Genomic DNA, 18,704 nt, shown 5'->3' with positions numbered 1-18,704 from the left:
GTATCAGGTTTACTGCAGATCCATTTTCTCAGTGTCCTGCAGCTGGAGCTGCTGGCTGTGAGGTCTCTGTCCAGGTACGCACAGTCTGCTCCGCCTTGTATTTGAAACCTGTAACCCAGAAGCAATTGAAGCTAGAGTCAGTGTGTGCCAGGCACAGACCAGGGGGTGACGCCCCAAGTCAGGGAGGGGGAGCTGCTGCACTCTCAGCCCCTCAGGATCCCCCTTCCTGCACCAGCACCAGGCCCCACTCCCGGCAAGAGGGGACGTTAAAGCAGCCAGTGGGGCATTTCCATTGCCTCTGACCAATGCAGAGAAAAAGAGACTCACCGATGGTCAAACTTGGTCCCATTGGCCCATTGCCAGACCTGGCCCGAGTCCTTCCGGAGGCCGATCCAGTGGTCCAGTTTGCCTTCGTATGGCAGCAGAGAACCCTTAGAAACCCAATAAAAGCATCAGCTGTGTTAGGCCCTGACTCTGCTGCTCCCCACCTTGGGCAGCAGGGGATTCTTCTTTGAGATGTGTGTCCCTACGGGTGCTCCACTCTCGAGGTTCAGGGGCGCATATACACCTAATCGGAGATTTTTGGTAGCAGTGTCCCTTGAGACTGTGCATGGGCCCTCTCTCCCTCATGGTCTGCCTCCAGGCTATTTAGCACTGCACAGGCGAACCCCCCTCACTTCCTTCTCTACTGCCTTTGGACTCAGACGGCATGTCCTCCCTTCCTTATCTGTGTCATCAGCATAAGTAGTGTTTGTTTTATTCTAACTACTTTTAAGGAGAACAAAAGTAACAAAACAATCATTAGCCTAGTAGACTCTCTTTTTTTTTTTAAACTGGAAAAAAAAAATTGAGTAAAGAGGACTTTCTTCTGCATTCCTCCCTGCTAGAGGCTGACAACCCCCTGTCCAGGGGCAGGCCTGGCTCTTTCTGCTCCAAGCAGTGCCTCTCTGGCCAGGAGTCAGTTCCTGTAATGGCCAGACACTCACAGTGCCAGGGAGAGCCTCACAGAAGTGCACAAGGTGAGTAACTTCCTCTTTCTAGAGGCCTCTTTCATTGTTATTGGTTGAAGGGATCAGATAAATGTTAACCCTTCACCCTCCCCCATCCTCTTTTTTGGGGCTGTGGCACCTACTGTAGCAGAAATTGAGCTGCAAGGTCACTGTTCACCCAGCAGCCCCTTCTCAGAGCACAGCAGGGCCAGGAGGGAGAGGGAGCTGCAGGGGGAGGGCAGACTGATCCCTCCCACCAGGGCAGGTAAATTGATGGGAAGAGGCCTAAAGCAGACCTCACCTCCAGCTGGATTCCCCCCACCCCACCCATGAGGAAACCCTGGGGCTGGGCTGAGCTGGGGGGCAGGTTCTCACCCCCTGCAGCCCATTGGCCTGGAGCTGACTGAGCCAGCCCAGCTCTGCACAGGACGAGTCTCCCATCTGGGCTCTGGCAGATGCAGGGTTGGGGAAGTTGAAGCCCCAGGTCCAGCCAGGATTCAGCTGCCAGAACCGCACTGACTCTGGCTGCCCAGCCTGGGAGGCACCCGGGCTCCTCTCGGCCCTACAGGGGCTGAGCCCAGCCTGACTCCAGCCCTGTCTGTGGTGCCAGCGATCGCTGGGCTTGGCACAAAGCATCTAACCGGCTTCTCACCAGCTCCTGCGGACTCTCAATCCCAGCCAGGGAGGCAGCGTGTGACGAGCAGAAGCTCTGGCTGTAGGTCCAGTTCCCTTCGGCCTTAGAAAAATAGTAACATTTCCCTTGGATCCGGATCCAGCCGTCCGGGCAGCAGGGGGCAGCAGGGGGGCATGGAGGAGGCTGCTTAGATGTTACCACTAGAAAACACAAAGCACAAGGGGAGAGATCGTCCATCTCTCATCTCTGTGGAGAACGAGCAGGGACAGAAACAAGAACTGCCCAATGGGAGAGACGGGCCAGTCTGAGAGTGGCCAGCAGCAGCTGCTTCAGAGGCCACGGCCCAGCAACCCGACAAGCAGCGTGGCTGGAGTTTGTTATGACTCACACACTGCGGCAGTGCCAGAGGCCAACCAGGCCAAGCCCCCATCGGGCTGGGGATGTACAGAGTGTGCAGCCAAGGGAATGGGGAAGGTGAGAGCAAGGGTGGAGTGTGTCTGGCAGGGGCGCTGGAACTGGGGTGGTAAGGGGGGGCCATGCCCCCCCCATGTTTTAATGTGGGGGGCCCAGGCCTGCCCACTTGTTAACCTGGGCGTAGAGCCTCGGGCAGGCACAGTGATGGTGGCGGCAGGGGCTGCGCTTCACGGCCGGGGAGCTGAGAGGGGATCAGCTCCCCTGCCATGATGCGCAGCCCCTGCTAGCAGCACCAGCCTCTTCCTGGTGGGGGTTACAAGCTGTCTCTACAGCCACAGTTTCATTAAAGGAGGCTCCCAGGCACAAATTCAGAGGCTGGGTTTGCATGAAGACACCCACACTCCATATCTCCCAGGGCAGCACAGCTCCTTGCTGGCTGTAAACAACAAAGGTGGACACAGTTTGGAAGTGCCACCACCACATTGAATCCAACACCCAGGGGCCCAAGGCCCAAGCCGATCTCTGGCACCCAAGGGGGTGCAGGGAGGCTGTCTGCAGAAAGGCAGGTGTTGCCGTTTGTGGATACAGCACGGAGCCATGACCCAGTGCAAACCCCAGAAGGGCAAGAAATCATTAAAGGTCCCAGGGAACAACAGGAGTCAATGGGATGAATTGAGCAAGGGGGGACAATTCAGGCTGGCGCTGAGGAGACGATCCTGAGCCATGAGGTGGTCTGAGAATCTGGGATATTGCAACCCCCTGCAGTCTCTTTGGGGACCAATGTCCTTCCGAGTCCCCGACACCTGGCCAGGCCAGAAGCCAGAGCCGGGGTGTGGTAAGAGCCGCCTGGGGAATCTGGGCTGCTGTGGGGAGCCCCAGACACTCCACCGGCCCTGGGGGGAAAGGAGTGGGGGAGGGGCCACAGTTCCTGCACCGATGCTCTGCCTCCCCCCGCCCCCCCAGCAGGTCCCACGCTCCTGCTGCCCAGCACATGGATTCTCGTACAGGGCTAACGGCAGTGTCACGTGCTCACACCTTCCACAGCCACATCTACAGAGCTGGGCAGCTCAGTCCAGGAGGCAGCGCAGGGTGAACACCGAGCGGGTCATTTCTGTGACTGATCTCATGGGAGCAGGTACAATAGGCAGCAGCAGAATGTTAGAGGTTCAGAGCCTCCAAACCACCAGCAGGCGGCAGCAGAGAAGCTGCCAGATCTGCTGGGCCCCAGACACGGACACCTTGAAGACGAGGGGCCCTCAGATCCAACAGCCTCTCTGAGCGGGTTTCCCTCCTCACCCATCTCGTGTATCAAAGCCTCAGATCCCCTGGAACGCAGCCTGCAACGTGTGACTACACTGAGGGGAATGTGGGGGCAGTGAGAGCATCTTCTAATCACCCCAGCAAGCAGCACCCAGACCCCTCGCCCAGCTGCTAAACCCTCCAGCGCCCCACTGATAACCCCAGAGCCCCACACCTTGCCGCACAATAGAGTGACTCTCACACTGAATGGAAATAGCCTGTAATCGCACATCCCGTACGCACCAACTGGCCAAGTTTAACGCCCCTGGGGAGCCTTCCCTTTGGAGATCCCTGACCCCGGGGGTTAAATTCTCAGCAGCACCACTGCAGTGATGGGGGCTCCCCGCCACAGCTGAATAAATCTTACACCAGCGATGCTGTAGCCCGCCAGCCCTGCTGTGGGGACAGCCAGGGGGAGGAGAGGCAGGAAGGTCAGGCCAGGCCAGGCCAGGCATCTCAGAGCACTGAGCTGCAGACAAGTTACACTGCACAATGAATATCAGACACTGGATCCGTGTCAGTCCATCCACCCAAACAGGTGTGAAAAGAGAGTCCCTGAGTGTATAAGGAAGCAACAGAGGGGCTGGAATCAGGAAAAGAGCGACTGTCTTGTGTTCGCTGCCCTGGATGACTGGGGCTCAGGAGATCTGGATTCAGTTCCAAGCTCTGCCAGACTCCCTGCCTGACCCAGGGCGAGTCCCTGAGGCCGGATCCACAAAGGGACGGAGGCGTTTGCCAACACCGAACTTTTAGTCGCCTAGGAAACCCCTGGAACAACAACAACGGGACCCACAGGGCCTGAGCTGGGTGCCCCACACAGTGAAGTGGGGGGGAGAGAGCAGGGCATAAGAACGGGATCCACAACAGCCAGTGCACTAGACAGGGGCTGCCCAAGCCAGCCAATAGGAGACAGTGACAAGCCTGTGCCTTCCACCCCGCCCCCCTCAGAGCTCAGCACCTCAGCCCTAGAGGGGACCCCCTGCCCTGGAGTCAGGTACCTAAGTCAGTTCTTGGGAGAGCGAGTGCAGCAGGCACCTAAATCCACTGAAAATGGCTGGACGGGGGGGCAGAGAAGACGACCTCCCTGATCACCTTTAACCCACTGGCAGGGCTCTCACCCCGACGTGAGACCCTGCCTCAGTCCCCTCTCCCTGGTGAGCAGGGATTGGAGAACAGGGGGTCCCACGGCTCAGGTGGGCGCCCTACTGACTAGATCGGAGGGATTCTAACTCTCTGGCCCAATTAATATTTAATTATTCAATCAAAGCAGAGCAACTTCAGCAGGAAATATTGAGAACACCCCCCCCCCCCCATCAGACTGTCCCACAGCTCAGTGGCTGGGCACTCCCCGGAGAGGTGGGAGACCCCTGGTCAGATCCTGTCTCCCCTCAGACAGAGGGCACTGCAACTGGGGTCTCACATCCCAGGGAAGGGCCCTACCACTGGGGCAGGGTTAAGGGTGGTGGGTTTTCTTGTCCCCCACCTGTTTCACCCTAAGCACACCTGCCAGATCCCGCCCCACGGGTTCGACAGGCCTCTGGGTGCCAAGGGCCAAGCAGCAGCACACGCCTAGAGGCAGAACATGAAGTGGGAGGGAACTTCTACAGCAAGTGTCGTCCCGATTCCCCAGGTGAGCTCAGGCGCCCCCAGGTTCAGCAGCAGCTGGACAGGGATTTGGCAGATCACAGGGTGCCTGAAACTGGGACTTCGGCCCTTTAGTGCCCTTTGTGGAATGAGGCCACGGTGCCTTGGCTCCCCTGCCACAAAACAAGGACAAGGACACGTCCCTGCCTCACAGGGGTGTGCGGAGAAATCCGTTCGTGTCTGTGATGCTCTCAGGACTGACAGCGATGAGGGGTAGGGGAACCATGAAAGAGCCTAGAGAGACTCCTGTCTGACCTGACTGCTAAAGCAGAGAGGCCGGGGGAGAGATGAGGTGGAGCTGTGAGCTGCAAAGGAAGAAAGCTCCACACCCAGAGACTGAATCATCGGGGGTTGGGAACTTACCTATCAAAGCTACTAATAGCGCGATGATGATGATGACTGTTGTAACCACGATTATGGCTCTGAGGGTAACTGGACGATCCCATACTGCAGGTTTCCTGGAGCTGGAATTAGCTGGATGATCTGGAAGACCAAAACCTGTTAATGCTCCTGGGGTGACTCAGACCAGAATTATTTGCCATCAGGCTCTGATCGGACACACACCAGATATTTATTTTGACATCTTAAATGGTTCTGTCCCTGCTCTGGACACAAACATTAACTCCAACTCCCATCCAGACTGCGAAGGAGAACATCACTCCCCAAATCACCACTGTGTGATTAATTAGCCCAATTAATCCCCAGAAAGGACCCTGCAGAATTCAGAAGGATTTGCCTGAGGGTGGAGGATGATCAAGGGCCTGGAAAATCCATGACAAGAGTTTGAAAAGCCTGGGATTGTTCGCCATGGAGAGGAGGTGACTGAGAGGGGACAGGATAAACTGTCTACGCAATAACAGATGGGACAGAAGGCAAATTGGGAGCTTTTGTTGATAAAGGCGTGGGCCCAGGGCCGGTGCAACCACTAGGCAAGCTAGGCGGTCGCCTAGGGCGCCAAGATTTGGGGGTGTCCGGGATTTTTCCTCCCCTTCCTTCCCCTCACACAGAGTGCGGCACGGCTGATTAGGTGCCTGGGCCTGATTTAGCTGCTCCCATTGGCCTCCAGCAGGCAGAGTCCCTCCACCACTTCCCCCCTCCCCCTGCCTCAGCGTCTTGTCGCCAGCACTTCACTCCATGTGGAGCCAGCATCTGACCGGCCTGGGCCTGGTAAGGGGAGTTCCGGGGGGCCCTCAGGGGGCAGTGGTGGGGAGAGGGATCAGAGCAGTCAGAGGGTTAGATGGGTCAGGAGTTCTAGGGGTCCTGTCAGGGGGCGGAGAGTGGCTGGCTGGGACGTGGGAGTCCTGGGGGTCTGTCTGCGGGCAAGGATGTGGATAAAGGTTGGGGCAGCCAGGGGACAGGTAGGGTCCTAGGGGGGCAGTTAGGGTGGGGGGGTCTCAGGAGGGGTCAGTCAGAGGGCAAGGAGTGGGGGGGTGCTGGGGGTTCTGAGGGAGGCAGAAAGTAGGAGGGAGTGGATGGGGGCTGGACTCAGGTGGGGCTCTACCACCACCCCCACACCCAGTCCTTTTTGACTGCTGAAATATGGTAACCCTAAAAAAGGCGGTGCCCTGGCTTGGCAGTGAGGAGCCGCCTTCCGGAGGCACCGGAGAGCCAGAGTGTTGGCTAGCAGTGCTGCCACCTTTGCAGGGCTGCTGCCCCCCTGCACCGCGCCGGCTCCTCCATGGCTGGGGCTTGCTACTGCAAGCAGCACGCTCTGGTTCTCTGGTGCCTCCGGAAGGTGGCTCCTCCCTGCCGAGCTGCTGCAGCAGCCCAAGCCTGGCAAACCCAGTGAATGGACTCGGGGCGGGGGCTGCTGGGGTGGGCTGGGCTCACGGGGGGTATGCACCTTCCAGGGGCGGGGAGGGGGGAACCTGGTCTGGGGAGCAACTCCTGGGCATGGCTGGCTACTGGGGTCTATAAAGGCTCATTGGGATTTGCCTCTCAATGAACCGATGTGCAGGGGAGGAGGCGGGGACGCAAGGTGGAAGTTTTGCCTAGGGCACAAAATATCCTTGCACCAGCCCTGTGGGCCATCCCTGCACGCTCCCTTGTGGCCTGGTGTGGCACTGTGGGTACATCCCTCCTTAATTTCCCTTGATTGGCAGCAGTAGGTTTGCTTTTACAGCCTAAGGCCAGGAGCTGCCAACACTAATTAACAAAACAGCTCGTCCCCTTTTAATAAGGCTTCAGGACAGGAGCAATTTCAACAAACAATTCATATGGTCCTCACCTCAGGACCCTGGGTCAGGGATCCCAAAGTTAACGTCCATCAAACCAAGTCTCAGGCTGATTAGGTTGGTCTCCTACAGCCTGTGAGAAACCATCACCTGCTGCAGCCTGCCTGGCTTCTACTCCCCTCTCTCCTTCAGCTCCCTCTTCCTCTTCAAATAGCCCAGGCCTATGGTGGGGCAAGGCCACCTTGATTACACCTGTGCCAGATGTAGCCTCCTGCCTGTCCCTTAAAGGGGTAGTTATCGCCTTCCCGATGTTCTCCTTGTCTCAGAACACAAGAACACGGGGATATTCAATGAGATTAAAAAAGTGGGAAAGGAACTATTTTTTCCAGCCTATGTATGATTAGACTGTGGAACTCACTGCCACAGGAAATTGATAGAAAGAATTTAGGAAAGTTAAAAAAGGGATTGAGCATTTATATGGTTAACATGAATATCCAGAGTTGTCATAATTAACCACCAAAGGTTGGCAGGAACTTTGGAAGAGCCTCCTCCATCCCAGGGAGAACTGGAGTTCAATCTTAGCAAATCCTCTTCCCTAGCACCCAGAGACACATCTGAGGGCATAAAATTCACTGGCAAAACACATATGAATGTGCTGTGGCTACAGGCAGCTACACCTGCTCCTGGCCATGCTCGGAGGCAGGGCTCTGCATGGGTTATGAGTGCAAACACCTCAGCTCACACGCTGGATGGACAAACCACCAGATGAGAATGGCAGTGGCAGAAGCGACCTAGGGAGACGTGAGCCAAACATTTTCAGAAGGACAGAACACATACAGTCCTAAATACCATACGTGCAACTGACACACAAGAAAGCACGTGCAGCACAAGCGGAGTCCATTGGAGCAATACAGTCTCTGCTGCATGGGGCAGGGAGAGGAGAGGCAGCATCTCTCTCCAGCCTGTTCCTAGGCAGGGAAGCTCCCGTTACCTCGTTCTCCTGAACCCTTCAAGTCTATGGAGCTGTTAAGAAGCTGTCCAGGAGGATCTGCTTCTGCTCCCTTCCGCATCTCTCCTCTCAGGGAGGCAGCGGTGGGTGCCGGACTCTCATCAACTCGGAGCCAGCTGCAAGAGATGGCTCTACGCAGTCGTGGCAGAGTCAGTTCCAGTCAGTGCAGTGTCCCTGGCTTTGGCTCCTCTCCTAGCTGACCTAGAATGTGAAATCTCAGAGTCAGGACAGCATAAGGGTCAGTGGGTTTGTTTGTGGTGTCCCATCCTCCATTCGTCAGAACAAAAGCCCAGAATAAGAATAGTGCAGTAACCAACCCCCTCCTGTGCCATCAGGCCCCTCGTTGAAGATTCCCCATTTCCTCTCACTCCTCAGTTGGGAGTTGGGCAGGAGAGGGGCACACGGACGCTGGGTGTGGGGTGCAGGCAGGGATGTGCACACGCCGTGTGTCTGGTGTGCCCTGGTACACAGTGCAGAGCTGTGCCTAGTGCCTCCCCCTGCACTGGCAACTCCGGGAAGTTGGGGGTGGGGTGAGTTTGAGATGCAGCTTTGGGAGGGGCACAGACACAGCACCTTGGAAGGGCTCTTAGGGGCACTGCCCCCCCCCCGCGCTGGTGGCTGGGCCGGGCCCGTGTCCCTCCGCAGGCCGCTCCCCTCCCGCACCAAGGGCCGCTCCGCTCCCGCACTAAGGGCCGCTCTTGCTGCGAAGTTCCGCCGCCCCGCGCGGGGCCGGATTCCGCTTTTCTCTGCCTCCCCGCCCCTCGCACCGCCGCCATGATGTGGGGGGGCAACAGCCCCTGCCCCCCCTTCGGCCCCCGCCTGGGCCCTGCTCCCCCCAACCCCGGGGAAACCGGCTCCTGCGGCCCCAGCCCCGCTCTCTCCGCCCGGCTGCGCCGCGTCCCCCCAGCGCGGCTCCCGGGGACAGGCGGCAGCCGGAGCCCAAGGCTCAGCGGGGAGTGGGGGTGCCTGGGGGTCCCTGGCGCTGACTCAGCGCGTCCCTGGCCCGGCTCGGAGACACGCGCTGCCCGGCCCGGCCCGGCCCTCACCTGAGACCCGAGCGGGCAGAGCCAGAGCCCTGCGCAGCGCCCAAGGAAGTGACCCGCCACAAAGTGAGGCCGGAGCCCTCCCGTCCCCTTTCTGATTGGCTCCCAGTCAGAGCGGAGCCAATCGGCGCTAGTAGCGGGGACCCCGTGCCTAGGAAGGACGGTCCCGCCGTCACTCCCACCAGGGAGAACCTGACCCGGGGGACAAGCCAGGGCCCGCACTGCGGGGTGCAGAACCCGCCTTCCCGCCCCCCGCCCGCTGTCTGTGCGCGCTGGGGAAAAGGAGGCAGGTTGGAGAACGATCCCAGCTACACAGAGCTAATGGTGGGGGGTAAATGGGCTGTTACCGCTCAGGAAAGACCTTGGCGTCACTGAGCGGATGTTTTCAAAGAACTACAGTGCGCAGCGGCCGCCACACCAGCTCACAGCCTGTTAGGAACGGGAGAGAGAGTTTCTGTCTTCTCACAATGCCACTAGATAAATCCAGGGCTCCCCCACACCTTCCACACTGCGTGCAACTCTGGCAGCCCCATCTCACATGGAGATACTGAGGAAGGTCCAGGTGCGGCAGTGCCCAGCCACAGATTCCCCAACAAGCAGACTGGCACCCCCCCAATAACACTGACACCCACCCCCAATAACAGAACAAAACTCTGAAACGAGCCAACCCACCAGTTCAAAAAAGTGAAAACAACCTACCCCATGCAGAGTTTTTACCTCAAAAGGGAAGAGTGCAGGAGACTCCATGAAGACCACTAGAGGCTTAACTATTGATTTTACATGGGAGGTGCATAGACACCACAGTGAAGAGTGTCAGTACAGAACAGTAAAGTGAGACAGGCAGTTCTCCTTCTGGGGAGGGAAACAGAGACAAAGGAAAACACTGGTTCACACGGAGGATGCTCAGATACTGCGGAGGATGGGCAGCTCAGACAGGTGCTAGTCACACCACTTAGCCAGCACACAGATCCCACGGGGATGGTGGGGTACAATAACCTGAATAACCACAGCAGCCGCGGGGAGCCCAGAGCCCTTTAAATCTCAGCCGCGGCCGGGATTCAAAGGGCTCTGGGCTCCTGCAGCCGCGGGGAGCCCTGAGCCCTTTGAATCCCGGCCCACGGCCGCTGATTGCCCCCTCCACGGACCCCTGCCCTAAATGCCCCCCAGAACCCCCACCCCCTATCTAACACCGCTGGTCCTTGTCCCCTGATACTCCTCTCCCAGGACCCCACCCCCTATCTAAATGCCACTGCTCCTTGTCCCCCAATTGCCCCCTCCTGAGACCCCTGCCCCTAAATGAACCTTGGGACCCCAGCCCCTATCTAAGCCTCCCTTCTCCTTGTCCCCAACTGCCCCCTCCTGAGATCCCCCCAAATTCCCCTCAGGACCTCACCCCCTACCTGTCCCCTGATGAACCCCTGAGACTCCCATGCCTAGCCAACTGCTGCCTATCCCCTGACTGCCCCCCCGAACCTCCGCCCGATCCAACCCCCCCTGCTCCCTGTCCCTTGACTGCCCCCTGGAACTCCCTACCCCTTCTCCAACCCCCATCCCCCTTACCGTGCCACTCAGACCAGCGTGTCTGGCTCCATGCAGCTCCAGACACGTTGCTGCCATGCTCCCTCGTCCCCAACACCTGCCTTCCAGATTTGAACACCTCAAAATTCAGGAGTGCTCAAGCTCAGTTTGGGCAGCTGTTACTTCATTTCTCCCAAATCAAATATACTGAACCACTGTAACTTGCTGTAGAAAAAGTAGGATAAAATTGAGCAAGAAATGCTTATGAGGACTGGAATTGCTATTTTCAACAGCCATTGACTTTTTGTTTGTTTAAAAGGAAGACAGTGATATTGCATTGGCAAATTCCCCATAGAAAGAAAGAGTAGAACAAAAGAATAATAAAGGCACCTCAACTTTTCCTCATTTATGGAGGACAGTCTTATAATATGCATCCAGATATCCTCCAATCACACAAGCTGAAAATCGTTCCCCTTTACTGCAGCTCTGTAACCATATGGGAACCAATCTTGTCTGTGTTCTGTGCACATCCAAAATTCCTGCTGAATGACCCCCCCTGGGAGCGAGTTACCAGTGACCCAGGGCTGGGGCGGCAGGAGGTGCGGGGGGGCCACTGGTGGGGGGGAGCCCAGGGCTGGGGCAGCAGCGGGGTTGGGGGAGGGCACTGGTGGGGAGGAAAGGGGGAAGCCCAGCGCTGGGGCGGCAGGGGGTGTGGGGAAAGCCCAGGACTGGGGCAGCAGGAGGGTATGGGGGGAGCCCAGGACTGGGACGGGAGGCAGCCAAATTTTTTTTTTGCTTGGGGCAGCAAAAAATCTAGAGCCGGCCCTGCCGGGTTCCCCCAGCCGCCAGAGCCCCGGACCCTTTAATTTGCCCCTGAGGGCTCCCAGCCACCTCTTCAGCTGGGAGCCCCTGGTTGATTTAAAATCAAGTATCACCTCCCCACCCCCAACCTTCCTTTTTGGCCCACAGCTGTTTTGGTGGGGGCGGCGCTGGGGAAGGAGGGTTTGTTTCTGCAGGGCTGGGCGGTGCTGGGGCAGGGTGTTTCCGCGGGGCCAGGAGATGCTGGGGAGTGGGGGGTGTTTCCGCAGGGCCGGGAGATGCTGGGGGGGTGGTGTTTCCGCAGGGCCGGGAGGTTTCGGCCCTCAGCTGTTTTCTTTGGACGAATGTGGCCCTCGCCGCTTTACGAGTTGTGCAGGCCTGGGCTAGGCCTTGCTCCCTCCCAGCGCTGGGAAATCAACAAACTCAGGAGAACAGGGGAGCTACAGAGCGAACTGGTTTGTAACCTTCACCAGAGCAGCCAGGCCTGAATCCCTGGGGTCATTCCGAAGGGAAGCCACTCACCTGATTCCCGTCTGTTTCTGTGATTCCTGACCCCTTCCTAAGCTATCAGATGTCCCAGCAGACGATGGGCAGCCTAATCCTCCCCAGTAGTGAAACTGACTGTCATTTCCTGGGACGAATGATGAGCTGGTCTCTGAGCAGAACCTGAGGGGAGAGAGCAGAAAGATCCTCTAAAGAATCCATGGTACCTACAGAGAACCAAGACTGGGAACAGAGTTTTTTTGAGCAAGAGGAGAGCGACTGGATAATACTTATCTGATCAGTCAGTGCTCAGTGAGAGTATGTCCATAGGCCCCAGGAACGTTCCTGCAAAGGAAGTAACAGAAAGTTGTTAAGCAAAACTCAGACTTTAAAGCTAGAAGGGACCATCATGATCATCTAGTCTGACCTCCTGCCCACTGCAGGCCACAGAACCTCACCCACCCACTCCTGTGATAGACCCATCTCCTGAGGATCAAGTCAATAATCCATTGGAAGGAGTTCTGCGGTGCTTTTGGATGCAATGAAAGGGCTGTTTTAAGGTGTTGATCATGAAGTAATGTTATCCCACAAATTACTAATAGTTTGGAGAAGCACAGATTGGTAGGCTGAACCTTTCCATTGCTCTATCAATGCTAACTCAGGAAAGCGACCCCTAGCACCGCTCCCTACACACTGTTTTAGTCACACTGTAGGTCTTGCTGGAACCGTAGACATAACTAAGAGTATGAACCAGAGTAGGCTTTGGCAAAACAACAACACACAAGGTGTCAGCTAACCAGGAAAGCAAGTTCCTGACCTGAGAGGATGGTGCAGAAACACAGAGTTCTCAAGTAACTATGTAAACACTATAGGCGTGCGCAGCCCATTTCATTAGGGTGTGCACCCAGGGAGCCCCGCCCCTGCCCTAGTCCCGCCCCCATCCACTCCCACCCACTGACTTCCCCCCCCCCCTCAGAACCCCCTGCTCCTTGTCCCCTGACTGCCCCCCTAGACCCCTACCTGTCCCCTGACTGCCCCGACCCTTATCCACATCCCCGCCCCCAGACAGACCCCCGGGACTCCCATGCCTATCCAACCACTCCCCGCCCCCTGACAGGATCCCCAGAACTCCAGACCCATCCAACCCCCCTGCTCCCGGCCTCCCCAATCCCTCTCCACACCCCTACCTCCTGACAGCCCCCCCAGAACTCCTGACTCATTCAACTCCCCCCCCAGCTCCTTCTCCCCTGACCACCCCCTCCAGAGACCCCTCCCACTAACTGCCCCGCCCAGGGCCTTCCTTGCTCCCTGTCCTCTGACTGCCCTGACTCCTATCCACCCCCTGCCCCCTGAGAAACCCTGGGACTCCCATGTCCCATCCAATACCCCCTGCTCCCTAACCACCCACCCCCTGGGATCCCACCCCCTATCCAACCCACCCTGTCCCCTGACTGTCCCCACCCCTTATCCAACCCCCGTGGCCCCGGAGCGTGTCTGACTTCCCGCGGAGCCAAATGCTGCCCCGCGGGAGTGTGCAACCCCGGCCCCCAGAGTGCTGCGTGTGCGGCAGCATGGCTCCAGGGGACGGGGGAGCATGTCTGCCTCACCGTGGAGCCAAACACTGCCCCGCGGGAGTGCGCAGCCCTGGCCCCCAGAGCGCTGCACGTGCCAGCACAGCTCCAGAGGGGGGAAGGCGGGGGAGGGGCCGGGAACTTGCTGCATTCGGCCAGGTGCTCCGGCCCGGGAACGCAGACCCCGCGGCTTGCCACGCCGGGGAGTGGGGCCATTCGCCCACCCCTGCATTAAGGGGTGCCTGGGCACACCCCATGTGCACGCCTATGGTAAACACATTCCTAAGAGATGGTCCAGGAAGACCCAGACCCCTTGTAAAGATAAAGAGGGGATGGCAGGATAATGAATGAGGATGTTTTGTTGGCTGTACAAGGATAAGGATGATAACTAACAATATCTAGAGTTTCAGAGTGGTAGCTTGTTAGTCTGTATCAGCAAAAAGAACAGGAGAACTTGTGGCGCCTTAGAGACTAACAAATGTATTTGGGCATAAGCTTTTGTGGGCTAAAACCCACTTCATTGGATGCCTGCCGAATATCTAGAGTATAATATGCATTTTTTTGTATCAATGTATAAAAGGAGAAGTCATAGGAGGGGCATCTTTGTACCGGCCTAGGGGACAGTGTTATAATATGTTGATTGAGCTGATACCTTGTTGGGGGCATGCCGCAGGGTACCTGTAACATTGAGCCAGGGCACTTTGTCAACGACAAACCTGCCGAGTACCTTCGCCACCAAACCAAGCCTGTGTCTTTCTTTATAATCGAGGTCTGCCGAATCATCTCGCCACGGTCTCTGCTAGTGCAGCTAACACCTGAGCTCCAAGAACAGCAGCACTAATCCCACACAAGTGGATCTTTGCATGCCCTAGGGGACTCCATAATGGCAGACAGTTATTAATATTTTATTAATAAGAATAAAACCTAAGCAGAGCACAAGCAAACAATAAATGGTTACTCCGGTTACCTTTTTTGCAGAGAAATGTTAAGTAGGACTGATTAAGTATTTTCTGTCAAAACTTTTTGATAGAAAAATGGGTTTGTGGCTAAACAAAACCAAAGTTCCATTGATGTGTCGCAGAAGCAGGGCCAGGCAAAGTGGTTGCTCCCTTTTTATTCTTGTTTTGATTTGTTTAAACTGTTTTGTTGCTGCTGTTTGGGCGCTGGCATGAGCTGAAATTAACAGGCTGAGCTGAGTGTAAGTATTTTAATGTAGAAAGATTTTTTTAAATTACTTCATAATGTTACTGAAGGTAGAAGACACCTTTATTAGCGACTTGGTTAGATTTAACTAGTAGCAATTACCTTTAACTTTTAAACACCTTTATGGGATGGTAACATTTTTAGCATAGGAATATGCAGCTTAATACAGTCATACAGATGTAGCAGACTAATTTTTCTTGCCTCTGTCTGCAGAGAGCCTGCAACAATAACTCCGAGATGGGGTGATAACTCCAACACCCAGGATCTCCCCTACCAGCCTCACCCTAGCAGGGGACTGTGAGCAGCAGCAGGAGGAGAAAGCAGGCCCAGACTACTCAGAAAAGTTGATTAAAATAAATAATTTAAGTCAAGGCTTTCCACTCAGTGATTTAAGTCACCTTGATTTAAATTTACCCACCCTGTGCACTGAGTACTGATTCTGTGGGAATAAGAGGGGTGGCCACAGGAGGAGAGTTGTTAAGAGATCAGGATATGATCTCTCTCCCCCTGGCCCTTTTTATGCACTTAAGTAACCAAATAAATAACAGTAACATTGAGAATTACTGGCTTCAGTCACTGTTGCTGCTGGCCCATTCTGTGATCCTTCCTCTCACTTCTCTCTTTCTTGGCAACTCCAGTGATTAGTCTCTGGGATGAGCTCACCATCAATAATATAGAGTGCTCTGTTCTCCAGGCAAGCCCCTGCTGCCAGTGTAAGAGGTGGAGCTCTGCAAGGCATCTGCAGCCCTAGCTCCATTCATGGGGCCTGCAGCCAGGCAGCACAGCTCACCAGCCATATTGGAGGCTTGCTCTTCCCCCTTATTTCCTCTCCTGATGCTTCTCTTGATGGCACAGTAATAATGTAATGCAGTGAGTGACATCCAGGGGCGGCTCTAGGAATTTGGCCACCCCAAGCACGGCGGCACGCCGCAGGGGGCGCGCTGCCGGTAGCTGGTCCCTCGGCTCCGGTGGACCTCCTGCAGGCATGACTGCGGAAGGTCCGCCGGAGCCGCCTGCCGCCCTCCCGGCAAAATGCCGCCCCATGCGCAAGCTTGGCACGCTGGGGTCTGGAGCCGGCCCTGGTGACATCTGGCAGCCTGTATTACTGGTCCCCATCATCCTGCTGCAATGCCGAGAGCCGACACCTAGTGGAGACATTACACAGCACATCCCCCGCCTTCAACCTTAAAATGGTCCAGGTACGCATTGACCTACTGTAAATATGAAGAGCGGATGGCAGGATAATGAATAAGGATGTTTTTTTGGATGTACAAGGATAAGGATGGTAACTAACAAGATCCTCACATACAAGTATTTCAAATTTGATGACAATATATACCTCTAGATCAGTGGCACCGCTATGGGCACCCGCATGGTCCCACAATATGCCAACATTTTTATGGCTGACCTGGAACAAAACTTCCTCAGCTCTCATCCACTCACTCACGCCCCTTCTCTGCCTATGCTACATTGATGACATCTTCATGGAATCATAGAATATCAGGGTTGGAAGGGACCTCAGGAGGTATCTAGTCCAACCCCCTGCTCAGACCAGGACCAAACCCAACTAAATCATCCCAGCCAGGGCTTTGTCAAGCCTGACCTTAAAAACCTCTAAGGAAGGAGATTCCACCACCTCCCTAGGTAACCCATTCCAGTGCTTCACCACTCTGAGTGAAAAAGTTTTTCCTAATATCCAACCTAAATCTCCCCCACTGCAACTTGAGACCATTGCTCCTTGTTCTGTCATCTGCCACCACTGAGAACAGTCTAAATCCATCCTCTTTGGAACCCTCCTTTCAGGTAGTTGAAAGCAGCTATCAAATCCCCCCTCATTCTTCTCTTCTGCAGACTAAACAATCCCAGTTCCCTCAACCTCTCCTCATAAGTCATGTGCTCTAGCCCCCTAATCATTTTTGTTGCCTTCCACTGGACTCTTTCCAATTTTTCCACATCCTTCTTGTAGTGTGGGGCCCAAAACTGGACACAGTACTCCAGATGAGGCCTCACCAATGTCGAATAGAGGGGAACGATCACATCCCTCGATCTGCTGGCAATGCCCCTACTTATACAACCCAAAATGCTGTTAGCCTTCTTGGCAACAAGGGCACACTGTTGACTCATATCCAGCTTCTCGTCCACTGTAACCCCTAGATCCTTTTCTGCAGAACTGCTTCCTAGCCATTCAGTCCCTAGTCTGTAGCAGTGAATGGGATTCTTCCGTCCTAAGTGCAGGACTCTGCACTTGTCCTTGTTGAACTTCATCAGGTTTCTTTTGGCCCAGTCCTCTAATTTGTCTAGGTCCCTCTGTATCCTATCCCTACCCTCCAGTGTATCTACCACTCCTCCCAGTTTAGTGTCATCTGCAAACTTCCTGAGAGTGCAGTCCACGCCATCCTCCAGATCATTAATCAAGATATTGAACAAAACCGGCCCCAGGACCGACCCTTGGGGCACTCCACTTGAAAGCACCTGCCAACTAGACATGGAGCCATTGATCACTACCCGTTGAGCCCGACGATCTAGCCAGCTTTCTATCCACCTTATAGTCCAATCATCCAGCCCATACTTCTTTAACTTGCTGGCAAGAATACTGTGGGAGACCGTATCAAAAGCTTTGCTAAAGTCAAGGAATAACACATCCACTGCTTTCCCCTCATCCACTAACCCAGTTATCTCCTCATTGAAGGCAATTAGGTTAGTCAGGCATGACTTGCCCTTGGTGAATCCGTGCTGACTGTTCCTGATCACTTTCCTCTCCTCCAAGTGCTTCAGAACTGATTCCTTGAGAACCTGCTCCATGATTTTTCCAGGGACTAAGGTGAGGATGACTGGCCTGTAGTTCCCCAGATCCTCCTTCTTCCCTTTTTTAAAGATGGGCACTACAGTAGCCTTTTTCCAGTCATCTGGGACCTCCTCCGTTCGCCATGAGTTTTCAAAGATAAAGGCCAATGGCTCTGCAATCACATCCGCCAACTCCTTTAGCACCCTCAGATGCAGCGCATCCGGCCCATGGACTTGTGCTCGTCCAGTTTTTCTAAATAGTCCCGAACCACTTCTTTCTCCACAGAGGGCTGGTCACCTTCTCCCCATACTGTGCTGCCCAGCGCAGCAGTCTGAGAGCTGACCTTGTTTGTGAAGACAGGGGCAAAAAAATCATTGAGTACATTAGCTTTTTCCACATCATCTGTCCCTAGGTTGCCTCCCTCATTCAGTAAGGGGCCCGCACTTTCCTTGACTTTCTTCTTGTTGCTAACAAAGCTGAAGAAACCCTTCTTGTTACTCTTAACATCCCTTGCTAGCTGCAACTCCAAGTGTGATTTGGCCTTCCTGATTTCACTCCTGCATGCCTGGGCAATATTTTTATACTCCTTCCTGGTCATTTGTCCAATCTTCTACTTGTAAGCTTCTTTTTTGCGTTTAAGATCAGCAAGGATTTCACTGTTAAGCCAAGCCGGTCACCTGCCATATTTACTATTCTTCCTACACATCGGGATGGTTTTTTTCTGCAACCTCAATAAGGATTCTTTAAAATACAGCCAGCTCTCCTGGGCTCCTTTCCCCCTCATGTTATTTTCCCAGGGGATCCTGCCCATCAGCTCCCTGGACCCATGGGAAGGAGACTCGGGAAAAATTCCACCACGATTTCAACAGCTTCCACCCCTCCATCAACCTCAGCCTGGACCAATCTACATGAGAAGTTCACTTCCTAGACACCACGGTACAAATAAGTGATGGTCACGTTAACACCACCCTATACCAAAAACCCACTGACCGCTCTGCCTACCTTCATACCTCCAGCTTCCATCCCGGACACACCACACGATCCATTGTCTACAGCCAAGCACTGAGGTACAACCGCATCTGCTCCATCCCCTCAGACAGAGACCAACACTTACAAAAA

At 55.2% G+C, this 18,704-nt stretch overlaps 1 protein-coding gene across 1 annotated transcript; it reads right to left on the bottom strand.

Moving 5' to 3' along the window:
• Positions 1–2: 2 nt before the first annotated feature.
• On the bottom strand, positions 3–9,242 carry LOC123346613 (C-type lectin domain family 2 member D-like; the record flags this gene model as incomplete). Its single annotated transcript, XM_044984089.1, has 6 exons — positions 9,210–9,242; positions 8,146–8,364; positions 5,344–5,463; positions 1,642–1,823; positions 328–431; positions 3–108 (listed from the first exon to the last, which is right to left on the bottom strand). Coding segments are annotated over exons 2-6 (591 nt in total), but the record flags the coding sequence as incomplete, so codon positions are not given.
• Positions 9,243–18,704: the final 9,462 nt, after the last annotated feature.

Source organism: Mauremys mutica, chromosome 12 (genome assembly GCF_020497125.1).
Source record: "Mauremys mutica isolate MM-2020 ecotype Southern chromosome 12, ASM2049712v1, whole genome shotgun sequence".
Taxonomy (NCBI): Eukaryota; Metazoa; Chordata; order Testudines; family Geoemydidae; genus Mauremys; species Mauremys mutica.
Note: the sequence above shows the minus strand (reverse complement) of the source record. Positions and strands in the feature narration are given on the sequence as shown.